We start from the raw sequence: 13375 nt of genomic DNA, 5'->3' as shown, positions 1-13375 counted from the left end.
TGAGTTGGTTATTGTATAGTAAAATAAAGGCATTTTTTCGCAGTGTAGTTGTCTAGCTGAAAGCGCTCGTTGAGCTGCTACAGGGATGCTGGGGCTGCTGCCTCTGCAAGTGTGTGGTTGCGCCGCAGCTTCTGTGCCAGGATTCAGCACCCAAACGCTGGACAGCTCTCATCCCGCTGCTCCGCCGCCTCCTTCTTTTTGAGCAGCACATCTGGACTGTTGATGCATCTAAATTAAGCGCTATAGTAGTCAACAACAAGCAAAGCTCTTTTATAAAGCAAATAGACAAACACGTTTGTTCCCTTCTGTTTACTGCACGGAATTTACCATCAAGCGTATTTATTCCAATTTTTTTCCCCTTTCAGGAACGACTCTTTAGGAACCTGGTCCACCCAGGGATGTAAAACTGTGCTTACCGATGCATCCCATACGAAATGCTTATGTGATCGTCTCTCTACCTTCGCCATTTTGGCTCAGCAGCCTAGAGAAATAGTAAGTAACAAAGGAAAAATACGGTTTAAATGAACAGGCAAAGGGGCTTCTCTCCAATGTACCTTACAGATGGTTTTCAGTAGTGGGTAGAGGAATGTATTAAATAATGACATGTGAGCAAAACAATGTTGGTCTCCTGTTTTCTGGCTATAAAATTAAGTCTAGATTCATTTATATAAACTACTGACTATCCCATTGATTTGTGATCCTCTGCCAACTCTGATTATATATATGAAAAATACCAGCAAAGGTTTATATTACAATGCAAATTTTTTGAGAACTTTAATTATTTCCTAGCTAATGGGTTATTGAAGGTGTAAGTCATGTTAAAGGAATGTACATGCATAATATTTTACTGTTACTAGTAGAATGATAGCCTAGATGGTTAAACAGATTGCAGCTCTGCATTGGACATGTTCAGAACAGATTTTTCTCTACTATCTATTGACATCCAGGAGAGAAATGTCCAGTTTTCAGGAATGACAGTGACATACATCAACATGCACTTTAACTTTGATTGTCGAAAATTAGATTAAATCAGCTTGATGTAGAAAGAAAGGGATATAATATGAAGCTGATGTTTTGAAAATAGACTAAATGCCAAGCTTTAACTGTGTGACTATAAAAGTGAAGTATTAAAAAGTGACCTAGTGTCAGTCTAAAAGATTTGGCCTATGAACTTGCAAAATACCAAGAGCTACACTGATAAATTCTAATATGATCGGTATCCCTTGAGCTGAAAACATTGTTTAACTATAAAATATCTCTAATGCAAACTAAAGGTCCAAATATCATTTTTGCACCAAACTTATGTTAGTTTACGAAGTTGGAAAATACTTTACTTAGCGGATATCTGGTATATCTGTGATGCATTGGTTTTGTTGGCTTATTTTAAAAAAGGATTTATTTTCAAGGTCATCCATTTAGTTTAAAACTGTTGTTCATCTAGCACTAATCCAGTAATTCTAGATTTAATGATCTTGCATAGAATACATACCACATGTGTTATGGCCTTTATAGCATCAATAGCCAGAGTCAAAATAAAAATAAGGTACTCATTTACAAGTTTTTTTTTCCAGTACTAAATGATAATGCAGGTATATTTGCAACCTGGCACTAGCAATGTTGGCACTGGATTTTGCAACCTAATAGCACATCATAGTTATTAGGATTGATATTAATATTAAAATAAAGGTGGATAAAGCAACTGCACTTGCCTAGTCTTATTTGCACTCCAGTCTTAGCTGTTTCTGAGAAGTGAGAGCAAATTTGGTCACAAAAGTTTAAAAGATAGCCTCCACTTTGCAATTTAAAAAAATTAAAAAAAAAAAAAAGTATGATGTTTGCCTATAAAACTATCTACTTGGAACAAGTTTTGCAGGGTTCCTACTTTTTTAGAAACTAGTAGGAAAGAGCTATTTTCCCACTGATCTCTGATGTGCAGGTCTGAGACCAGTGTCAACACTTTAAATATTTGTAGAACTGACATCAGAACCAACTCATTTTGATTAGTACCTGTATAGCACTGCATATAATTATTTAGCACCTCCCCTCTGAATATGTCTAGTGCTTAACTTACCACCAAGGTGAATACCAGTAGAAAACTGTGCTGTACTAAAGTGGCTGAATAATTATCCCCTATTTGAGAGATTAAGGAATTTGAGATGACATATTACAAGTCAAAAAGTTTAGAAATTCTCCTGGGAGGCATGAGTTATGCATGTTGCAAAAGTTATTAGTCTTATATTTAGCTGGATGAAAACTAAATAGATATTCTTTGATTAAAGCTGCAAAGCACTACTTTTTAAATTATTATCTTATGATAAATTAATGCTACATTTTATAATGCATTTTTATGTCATTAAGTTATTAGAGAACAAAATAAATTTGTATAGCATTATGTGACATGCACTTTAATAACATATGACTAATTTTCTTTGGCCTCTGTTTTTGCATTTGATAATGAGGAAAAATAGTGTCTCAGTGGCAATGCAATGTGCAGAGGACCTGGATTTGATTGCTTGGTCAGCCGGGGTTGGGAATTTTGTAGAGGCAGTGTTTACAGTCCTCAGAGAGAGGGAAGCCCCAATCATCACTCAACATCGATACCTAGCAGCTAGACTCAAGGCCTATTTACTACTATGTTTCACAGACAGCTGCCATGTGGTCCTTCGCTGAGGACCCATGCCTGGATTAAATGACGTGAGGAGGAGTATTAAAAGGAGGTTATGAAGATTCATTATTCCATAACTCAAAAAAGGCCAGTTCTGGCTGAACCAAAAAAGGCCAGTTCTGATTCTACTGCGAGGCATGAGTTATGCTTGTTGGAAAAGTTATTAGTCTTACATTTAGCTAGATTAAAACTAAACAGATATTTCCAAAGTAGTTCTTTGATTGTAGCACTACTTTTTAAATTATTAACGTACAATAAATTCATGCTACATTTTATAATGCATTTTTATTTCATTAAGTTATTGGAACAGGAGGAAAAGGCGGGGTCTAAAAGAAATGTAAAAACTCTTAACAAATATATACCATCTGTACATTGATTTTGTAAACAATATAAATAGTAATGGCAAATATCTTTTACATAGCATATATTACTGAGACAAATTGGTACAAAAAGGATTGTAATAACAGTTATATTATATTTGCTCATAAAAGTTCAGTTTTTAACTTTTCTTCACTTTTTTGATGTAATTACTAGATCATGGAGTCATCAAATTCCCCTTCTGTAACACTAATAGTTGGCTGTGGTCTTTCCTGCTTGGCCTTAATCACACTGGCAGTTGTCTATGCAGCACTATGGAGGTATACAATCAATCTTTTAATTTAAACAAAGATGTACCATTATGCTTTGATAAAAGAAAGTACATTTAAATATATATATACAATGTCTCTATTTTCAAGTAAAAAGTGGTGATATTTTTACACTGTAAATATGGATGCTCATATGAATCCATCTAATGTGATTAGTGTAATTGAGTTGGTTATCTTCCTTGATCTTATGGTGAAAATTATGCATACAAGGTTGTTTTAAATTTAATGCCCTCGTTTTTCCTATCTATTAGAACTATATTATATCCTACAAAATCCATTTAGTCAAGTTGTGGACAAGCCTGTATACAACATTATTTATACTCTCCTTATGTAACTTGAAGAACCAAGTAAGAAATAACTTAGGATGCATAGAAAACAAGTTACACTTCATTAGCACACACAAAAAACCTGATTTCCTTGGGGTGGGGGTGGGGTTTGAAATGCTTTAGCTGACTAACTACAGTAGTTAGCTGGTTGAACTTCTGCTTTTGGAAATTACCCCCACTGGGCAACTAAATTTAGGCAGTCAGAACATGGATAACTCCAATGGGGCAGGCATATTGCTTAGCTTGTTTCCATTGATTTTCATCTCTGTTCAGAAGGCTAACCCCAGCTATATATATAATAGGCCTAAATCTACTGTTCACATTTTGACAAGATAAACTTAGGGAAATTGTCAAGCTGAAAACCTCACCCTAGTAGTTTAGGATGAAAATTACCCTAAAAGTAACAAACTGAAAAATAATCAGTTTTCATAGCTGCTCAGAGGCTCTCTAAAGATTTAGCTCTACATTTCTTTTTGTTTTCTCATAGGCACAGAATGGGAGAAAATTCTTATAGCCAAATTTTACACCACCCCCCCCCCCCCCCTTGCATAAAATCCAGGGGTTATGTGCACGGCTGGGCCGTGTGCACGTCGCGTGCATTTTTGAAGGGGCTTGGCCGCATGCGTAAATCCCGTTATGCACACAAGAGCCAGGCCTCTTCCAAAGGGCGGGGAGGGGCGAGGAAGGGCAGTCTGGGAGACAGAGAGGGGTGGGGCTGGAGGCGGTTGGTACAGTGGCCATTTGCCGCTGTGCCAGAGGATCAGTCAGCCAGCGTGCAAAACTTACGCCAGATCAGGAGCTGGCGTAATTTCTGAAACAAAGAAAAAAAATATAAGGTAGGAACTTTAAGGGGTCGGGGAAGACAGGGCAAGAGGGAGAGAGTCTGGAAAGGGGGGTTGGAAAGTTCCCTCCCAGTCTTCTTCTTAATTGAAGTGGACTGGGAGGGAACTGGGGGAGGCCGCCATGCATTGCCACGCAAAACTTGCAATATTCTACCCCCCCCCCCCTTGTGCACGCTGCCCTGGATTTTATAACATGTGTGCGCTGGCGTGCGTCCATGTACGCGTGCCAGGTAGCGCGCACATATGGACACACCTGCATATGTTTAAAAATCTACCCCTTAGTAAATCAAGCCCCATATTACAGCTTTTCAGGGATTCAAATCCTCCAGTTTAATATTCTCATTTACAAAAATTAGTACTCAAACATATTCCCCAATCACTCCCAATAAGACACACCTTCCCCATCTACCTATTCAAGCCCCTCCTGGGGCATGTATTAGTGAAAGGAAACAATTTAGGGTAACAGAATTATGTTGGTAGAATCCTGCACATTGGGTAGAAGGAGTGCATGACTATCTTCCATCCAGCATTCTTACAATGATATGATAATTGCGGCCCATGACTCTGGCGACCACTAGTTTAAGATTTGGACATCCTGAAAAACACAACAAAGATAGAGAAGTCTGCAGCTACTCATGCAGAATTTATATCCAGATTTACTACAAATTTGAGGATGAAAAGCTTCCTTGACCTACTCATGTTTTCAAAGATACAATGAACCTGATATTTAGCATGATCTGTCTAAGTTTAAGATTATCCAGACAAAGGCTGGAATTTGAAAATCCTACTGAGCTTATTACACCTGAAATAACGGATAGCTTTAAAAAGTTATTCCTGTATCTCAGAAACAGAGAGGGGCTGTTATGGGGCACAAGCACCTAAGTGTTTAACTTAGCTCAATAAAAACTGATTTTCAGTTTTATTTGGCATTTTCCCTGGTGGTAAAATAACAAGGAAAAATACCATGGTTTAGAAAAGTTCTGCAAAAATGCTTGATGATGGTGATGAACTGTGGGGAAACCATCAATTAAAAGGGCTAATCAAACCAAAGTTAAGCCCCAAGTACCTCCCAAAGTCACTGGGAATCTCTAGAAAACCTCATCCCACTCTACCCTCCACCACAATTTGAGAAGGAGAAAGTCAGAATAATACAATTTTACATTTACTGAGGTAATGGCACAGGCCACTCCTTCAACCATAAACCCCTCTCCTTATTCAAAAAAATAACATCCCGAGAGCCTGGCATCCCCACCCTAGCCCATCCTCTCAATGCCTACTGGTTTATAAAGTTGTCCTTGTAGTTTAGTGGGGGCCCAGAGTGACCCCTAGACTCTGGACTTGTTGCGACCATTTTCCAAAATAGCACCGACCAGCAGCTATCTTGCCTTTGCAAAAAGTAAGATTTCATCTGGCTATTGCCATTTTGGAAAAAGACCATGATGGGTCTGAAACCTAGAACACCTAAACAAGTTTAGTAATCTGGAGGGGAGATCTAGGTTGGGCTTTAGGGAAGGGAATTTTTTTTAATAATAAGAGGAGTCTAGGGGATGTGGATGTGGTCTGCACTGCTATTTCTGTAAGTGTAAAATTTTATTTTTCTGACTTTGGCCACCTCAGATGACTTCAGTGGATGACAGGGAGTCTCCAGAGATCCTTGGGGTCTGTGGGACACTTATAGGGTTATTTATCAAAATGCTATAAGGCATTTTCGCATGCATTAAGGGCTTATCGCATGTGAAAAGTGCCGTTAACGCATGCAATAATCCCTTAACACATGCGAAAATGCCTTTAATGCATGCGATAGCACCATAACGTATGGTGTGATACAAATCTGAAAAAGAGGAAGAGTTAGGGGTGGGTTTTGTGAAGCCCTTTTGCTTGGCTTTAACGCTGATTTTAGCTACACCTTTTTCAGTAGTGTTAAGCCGTGTGATAGTGTTCTCTCAACCTATCTTGATGGACTCTTTACCTGGGTAACAACAAGCTAGGTTGAGAGAACATTGCACAAATCTCATCCTTGGGTGAGTTTCCTCACTCCGAAGGTCATCAAATCTTCACAAGAGAGCACTGTTCTATTCATTAGAGATGTGCTTCGTGTTTTGCTACCGGGTCGTTTTTTGACTCGGATACTTCATGGTAAAGTTCGGTTTTCCCCGTTTAGTTTTTTTGAAAAAAAAAAAAAAACTAAACGGGGAAAACCGAAACCGGGCCAAAAAACAACGCGGGAAAACAAAGCTAAAAAAAAAAACCCCCACCCCATGCATTTAAATTAATTTTAGTACATTACATACACCCCCCCCATCCCGATCCCTCCCCCTCCCCAAGACTTACCAATATCCCTGGTGGTCCAGCGTAGTCCCCCCCGGGTGCCATTTGACCCTCCGTGGTGTGCCCAGTGTGCTAGTGCTAGCCATGCTCAAAATGGTGCCGAATAGCCTCTGAACTACTATGTCACAGGGGCTACCGGCGCCATTGGTCAGCCCCTGTCACATGGTAGGAGAACCGACCAATGGCGCCGAAAGCCCCTGTGACATAGTATGGGCAAAGGCTATCGGCGCCATTTTGATTATTGGCAGCCGACGACGACATCACTCCCGGACCCCCGCTGGACCCCCAGGGATTATTGGCAAGCTTTTTGGCCAGCTTGGGGGGGCCTCCTGACCCCCCCAAGGCTTGCCAATAATCCCTGGGGGTCCGGCGGGGGTCTGGGAGCGATGTCGTCGTCGGCTGCCAATAATCAAAATGGCGCCGATAGCCTTTGCCCATACTATGTCACAGGGGCTTTCGGCGCCATTGGTCGGTTCTCCTACCATGTGACAGGGGCTGACCAATGGCGCCGGTAGCCCCTGTGACATAGTAGTTCAGAGGCTATTTGGCACCATTTTGAGCATGGCTAGCAGGCACTAGCACACTGGGCACACCACGGAGGGTCAAATGGCACCCGGGGGGACCCTGCTGGACCACCAGGGATGTTGGTAAGTCTTGGGGAGGGGGAGGGATCGGGATGGGGGAGGGGGTGTTATTATATTTAATGTTTGGGGTGGTTTTTAATTTAAAAAAAAAAAAAAAAAAGTGCCCCTCTCCCCACACAAACCGGAAAAACGAAGTTTCCCCGAAGTTCGGGGAAAATCCTTTTCGGGTTTCGGGGTCCCCGAACCAGGACGAATTAGGCAATTTTTTTGTAATTGCCTAATTCGTGATAAACGATTGCACATCTCTACTATTCATACGTCTCACTTTGAATGTCAAAATGGCCCTTAACCCCTACACTAATATCTAAACCTCACCTCAAGTGACAGTGGGCCTCCTATAGAGATATAAATAGTTATCTAGTGTGAGCACATTCTGCCTAGGTGCTCTCTCCCTCTCTCTCTCTCTCTCTGTGTTTGTATGTAGGAAATGCCACACTTTTCTCAAAGTATGAAACCATTAATGCAATTTGTGGCAACTTAGCTCTTCACATAGGTATTATTGCAATAAACTGCCTATTACCATAAAACACACTGCTTTTTCTATCACATGCAGTATTTAGTGCATTTTGATAAGTCCAGGCCTTAGGGAAGTTACTTTAGGGCTTTCAAATTGTGGACTCTAGAGCATGGGGACTTACATTTGTTACTTAATGCTTCTGGAAAAAGCTACTTACATCTCAAACATTGTAACTAACTTTGAATCAAATAATGTAGCTTGCAATTTCTGAGACAAGCCACATTATTTGATTTATATGTTTAGAACAGTAATGAGATAATTAGCATGTATTTGCATGTTAATCAGTTCATTACCATATCCATGGTGCTGGGGGGGGGGGGGGGGGGTGCAGAATAATGTGTGGTAGTTCAAATATCACATATTATCACTGCATTAGACCAAACAGCAAAACACAATTCAGTTTCATAAATGACTCCTTTGGGGGGGGGGGGGGTCATTTATCAAAGTACTATATGGTGTTTTTGCATGCAAAACATAATGTTTGTTGTGATGCAAATGAAATAAAGGGGAGGATGTTTTAAGGACCTGGAGGGAGAGAGGGAGAGAGAGAGAACCTAGCCATAATATGCCTACATTAGATAGGTATTTATATCTCTATGGGAGGCCCACCTAATCACTCAAGGTGAGGTTTAGATATTAGTGTAGGGTTAGGGGCCACTTTGACATTCAAAGTGAGACGTATGAATAGAACAGTGCTCTCTTGTGAAGATTTGATGACCTTCGGAGTGAGGAAACTCACCCAAAGGTGAGATTTGTGCAATGTTCTCTCAACCTAGCTTGATGGACTTGTTGGACTTCTTGAAATTTCCGAATTCATCCTAAATGATTGCACATCCCTAACGTGTATCACATATACGCATGTAGAAAGGGGTAGTCTAGGTTCATTCTGGGTCAGGGCCAACATTTATGCACGTCAGTTACTATTTTAAGAAATACACGTGTAGATTTGCTAGCTTACTCACATAATTTTACATCTACTAATTATCTTATATAAGTGATATTAAATTTGTTTATTACTATTGGCCAGGTGGGAGGGCTGGGTGAACTAGGTTCAGGCCAGAAAACCGGGAGTGTCTTGACCTGGTGAAGGACTGGGCAAACTAGTGGAGTAACTGGTAACACTGGTAATGTCAATTACAAGAGTATGCTTTAAAATATACCAACTTACATGCATAAATCAGGATTTATGTAAGTCCTATTTTATTTTCTTATGTAAAATGTATGCATATACTATATATTTTTAAAATTGGTAGGAGAAGTATACATGTTTAGAACATTTAAATGTTTGCTTACTTACATACATACATGCATGTGTTGTAGGGTAGACACACGTGAATTTTATAATATGTGCTTATATAATATGTGAGTAATAAAATACTATCATAAATCTATGCACAGCATATGGAGTAACTTGCATGGAACAGTAGTTTCTACCCTTAACAGAACACATGGGAGTAACCTGCATTGTGTATCAGTTACTACCCTTAACAGAGTGCATGAAGGTAACCTGCAGAAAATTACAGTTACTATCCTTAATTGAACTCATAGGGGTAACTTGCATGAATGGCAGTTACTACCCTTAACAGAATGTGTGGGGGCAACCTGCATAGAGTGGCAGTTACTACTCTTAATAGAATACATGAGTGTAGCCTGCATAGATCAGCAGTTACTATCCTTAACAGAATGTAAGGGGTAACCTGCATGGAGCGGCAGTTAATACCATAAACAAATTGCTTGGCAGACAGGATGGACCATTGGTCTTTATCTGCCATCATTACTATTTTACAATATTACTATGCGTAAGCGGAGCTGAACAAAGTTATCCTCCCTGTTTGGATCTGCATTAGTGCAATGTTATGAATGGGTTCATTGTAGATGGATGCTGAACAGTTCTTTTCCTGTTTAATACTCCTTCCACTGTTAAAATATTATAAGCTTTAATTGCTAATAGTATTTTCCACATTATTTATTTATTTGATTTTAAGAGATCTCTCATAGTTCTATAGCATGGTTCTGACTGTGTTCCAAAGATATCTCATATAATAGCTTATAATATAAGTGCCAGTACATCATAGTAGTAGATATTTTTAAATCATATCCTAATACATTTTAAGTGTCTTGTCCCATTATGGGCTGATTGACAACACATCTCTTTAAAAGGGGTCTAAAATGTGCAATCAATGCTAGACTTAATGGCACGACACCACATATTTTAATATGTTACAGTGAAAGCAGGTATGAAAAAATCCTTTTAGAATGAAAATGGATAATCAATATAGAATCTGTATCTTTTTCACAGTACCTTATTACTCTAACTGCCCACATAACTTTCAAAATGGCTACTACATCAAAGAAAATACAATATTTCAGCTCCTAGCATTTAGTGTGCAGTAAATCAGTGCAATAGGAGTAATATAATGCCTTCTTATTTTCTTTTAAATGAAACCTGAAATGCATTGACTCACATGGGTATTCAGAGTCCAAGAACCAAAGCTACAAAGGGCTTTCTAATATTTCATATCAGTTAGCCTGCATTTTTCAAGGGAAAAACCATAGCTGTGCTGGCTAGTTAGTCGCTCTCCCACACTTTTATACTTTAGAGGCTTTCACATAGTTTTTGGCTATTCCATTTGAAATTCTGTATTCATATCTTGGAGCTTAAATTGCTTTATTTTATGCATGTATAATATGCACATTGGAAACTGGACTTATTTTGACCTATCCAGATATAATTTTTATTTTATGATCATAACAGTATGTTTTTAAGAGCAGGATGTTTAATTAAATGGTTCCCAGAGGACTTTAAGAAGCAGTACTAGGAAAAATAAATGTGGATAGTTTAGTTGGCAGTTAAAACAAGCAAAATTATTACAGCTCCTATTTTTGTTCTTATTTGTGTTTCAGTTCAAGGGGATATTAGTGTTTACATTTTTGAAAGCTCATCCTATTGAGCCACTCTTCTCAGTATGCATCCTGATAAATGGTGGTGCCGCTATACTAATCCTTATCAGGACTCGAGGCAAGCAGCACACGATACATGGAGGGCATTATAGAGACTCTACAAACAAAATAGGTGACACCATTAAACTTCAAAAAGTTTCATGAATACAAAAATCGATGCATCAAAGTAGCCAAATTCGTTGTTACTCAAAATATCAACCAGCAACCCAATGCACATGTCAATGTGCCACACAGATTTTACTAATATACTGGCATGTCCTTTCAAAACACAGGCCTTTCTTAACGTCCATATTAGATCTTCCACTACCCATGACCTCACTTGACCTCTGCAGATTTAATGGTGAGCTTCTTGCATGATTTATGGTTTACAACTGGCTGGTGGGCTCATCTGTGCACACTTTTATGATTAATAAGTATGAGCGTGCCATAAAAAGAAGCTGAAAGGTGAAACAGGAAAAGAAAAGGACTTTCAAAGACCCAGGGTGTGACTATAATTAAAAGTGCACATCTTTGATTCCAAAAGAGGGGTATGTAGCCAATAATATTATTATTTAAGCGGGGGGGGGGGGGGGTGGTTGTTGTTTTGTTCCAGTTTTGATTTAGCACAAGCTATTTGCCAATAGTGTACAAAATAAGAAAAACAAAATGAAATGAAAAAGGAATTTCCTTACCATTTTTTTTTTCATTTTCTTTTGAAATGATATGAAAAGGAACAGCTTGTTTCACTGGGGTTGTCATGTTTGGAAATGTAAGCATATCCCTATTCCAAAATAGCTTTCCTGCTATGATATCTCTTACATCATTCCATATGTGTTTACAGTACTTTGAATTGTCCAATTTTCATGGAATGTACTGTGCTTCATGTTTTCATTCAAACAGGTACATCAGATCTGAGAGGTCGATAATCCTGATAAATTTCTGTTTATCTATCATCTCATCAAACATCCTTATACTAGTTGGGCAAACGCAAACACATAACCAGGTATGGTTAATTATACATGTCTGTTTTATTGTAGTCAACATAAGTATTTTCAAACTTGATAACAGATATTGCTTTGAAAATGGAATGTTTTTCACTGAAAGTATGCAAACCTGTTATACTAATGTGATTTAGAGCATTTCAGTGCTTGCAAAAAATCAGTTGTGGGCTGGTTTATCCATCCATATGTTTTTGGTTTGTTTTTTTCTTCTGCAGACATAGGAATTACTGTGAAAATTCATCAACTGCATCCAATTGTTTTTTGGTTTTTTTTTTTTTTGGGGAGGGGGTCATGTTTCTAGCATGGGCCTAGCACCTACTCTCTTGAAAATGGCCTTGAGCTGGTAATTGTGAAGCCATTTTCAAAAGGGTCACAGTTGAAAGATCTAGAAAATCTATGCACAAGAATGCTTTTCACTTTTTTCCTTGTTTAAATAAAGATTTTATTAAAAAGTGGCATAATACCCTATTGTGATGTTGCCACATGTGTGTAAGTTTCATTTCAAAGTGCAAACATTTCAAGGTATGAAAACAAAAAAATCATTAAATCTTTTCATAAACATTTGACAGCAGTCCTATTTGCATGTGTCTTTGGAGCACTGGAGTTAGTGACTTACTGTAGAAAACAGATTTGTGGTCAGAAGATATATATGGCTGTGAAAAAAGTAGTTATGGTGACTTTTAATGGAAATGGCATTAGTGTAAGGGAGAAAGCCCTAGTTCTTAGTCAGTTCACTATATCTAATCTATATTGTTTTATTGTGTTTTGTTTTCTTTGTTAAATTAAGTTATGGCTGTATTGTGTATTTATGCTATGATGTTAATTATGAATGTTTTATTTCTACTTTGCCTAGAACATGAGATAGTATGGATTACATTTTTTTAAATAAATAATTACAATAAAGTTGGTCATGTTACTATAATTGTTGTAAAGTTATGGAAAGAGATGCAGAACAGGGACTTGAGAATGCATCAGAAATGATGATGAATGAAAATGTTGAATTATTGCCTCTTAGAGAGCAGTAGTAAATGTTATAGCAAATACAGAGGTAAACTTATTTTTATCTTGTGTTTCGGAATGATTTGTAGAGATGTGAATCGTGTCCTCGATCATCTTAACGATCGATTTCGGCTGGGAGGGGGAGGGAATCGTATTGTTGCCATTTGGGGGGGGTAAAATATCGTGATAAATCGTTAAAATCGTTAAAACCCGCTAAAATCGTTAAAACCCGCTAAAACCCACCCCCGACCCTTTAAATTAAATCCCCCACCCTCCCGAACCCCCCCCAAATAACTTAAATTACCTGGTGGTCCAGCGGCGGTCCGGAACGGCAGCGGTCCGGAACGGGCTCCTGCTATTGAATCTTGTTGTCTTCAGCCGGCGCCATTTTCCAAAATGGCGCCGAAAAATGGCGGTGGCCATAGACCAACAGGATTCGACGGCAGGAGGTCCTTCCGGACCCCCG

The 13375-nt window shown here is 38.7% G+C and overlaps 1 protein-coding gene across 1 annotated transcript in view; it reads left to right on the top strand.

The window, feature by feature from the left end:
• The window catches only part of ADGRB3 (adhesion G protein-coupled receptor B3), a 1794610-nt gene that overhangs the window by 1371796 nt on the left and 409439 nt on the right, over positions 1-13375 (top strand). Inside the window, exons 16-18 of the mRNA XM_029595665.1 lie at positions 366-492; positions 3200-3303; positions 11810-11912. Coding sequence (XP_029451525.1) covers positions 366-492; positions 3200-3303; positions 11810-11912 — 334 coding nt within the window. The remainder of the gene's footprint in view (positions 1-365; positions 493-3199; positions 3304-11809; positions 11913-13375) is intronic.

This window comes from Rhinatrema bivittatum, chromosome 3 (assembly GCF_901001135.1).
Source record: "Rhinatrema bivittatum chromosome 3, aRhiBiv1.1, whole genome shotgun sequence".
In the NCBI taxonomy this organism is placed as follows: Eukaryota; Metazoa; Chordata; class Amphibia; order Gymnophiona; family Rhinatrematidae; genus Rhinatrema; species Rhinatrema bivittatum.
This window is presented reverse-complemented; position numbering and strand designations above follow the sequence as displayed.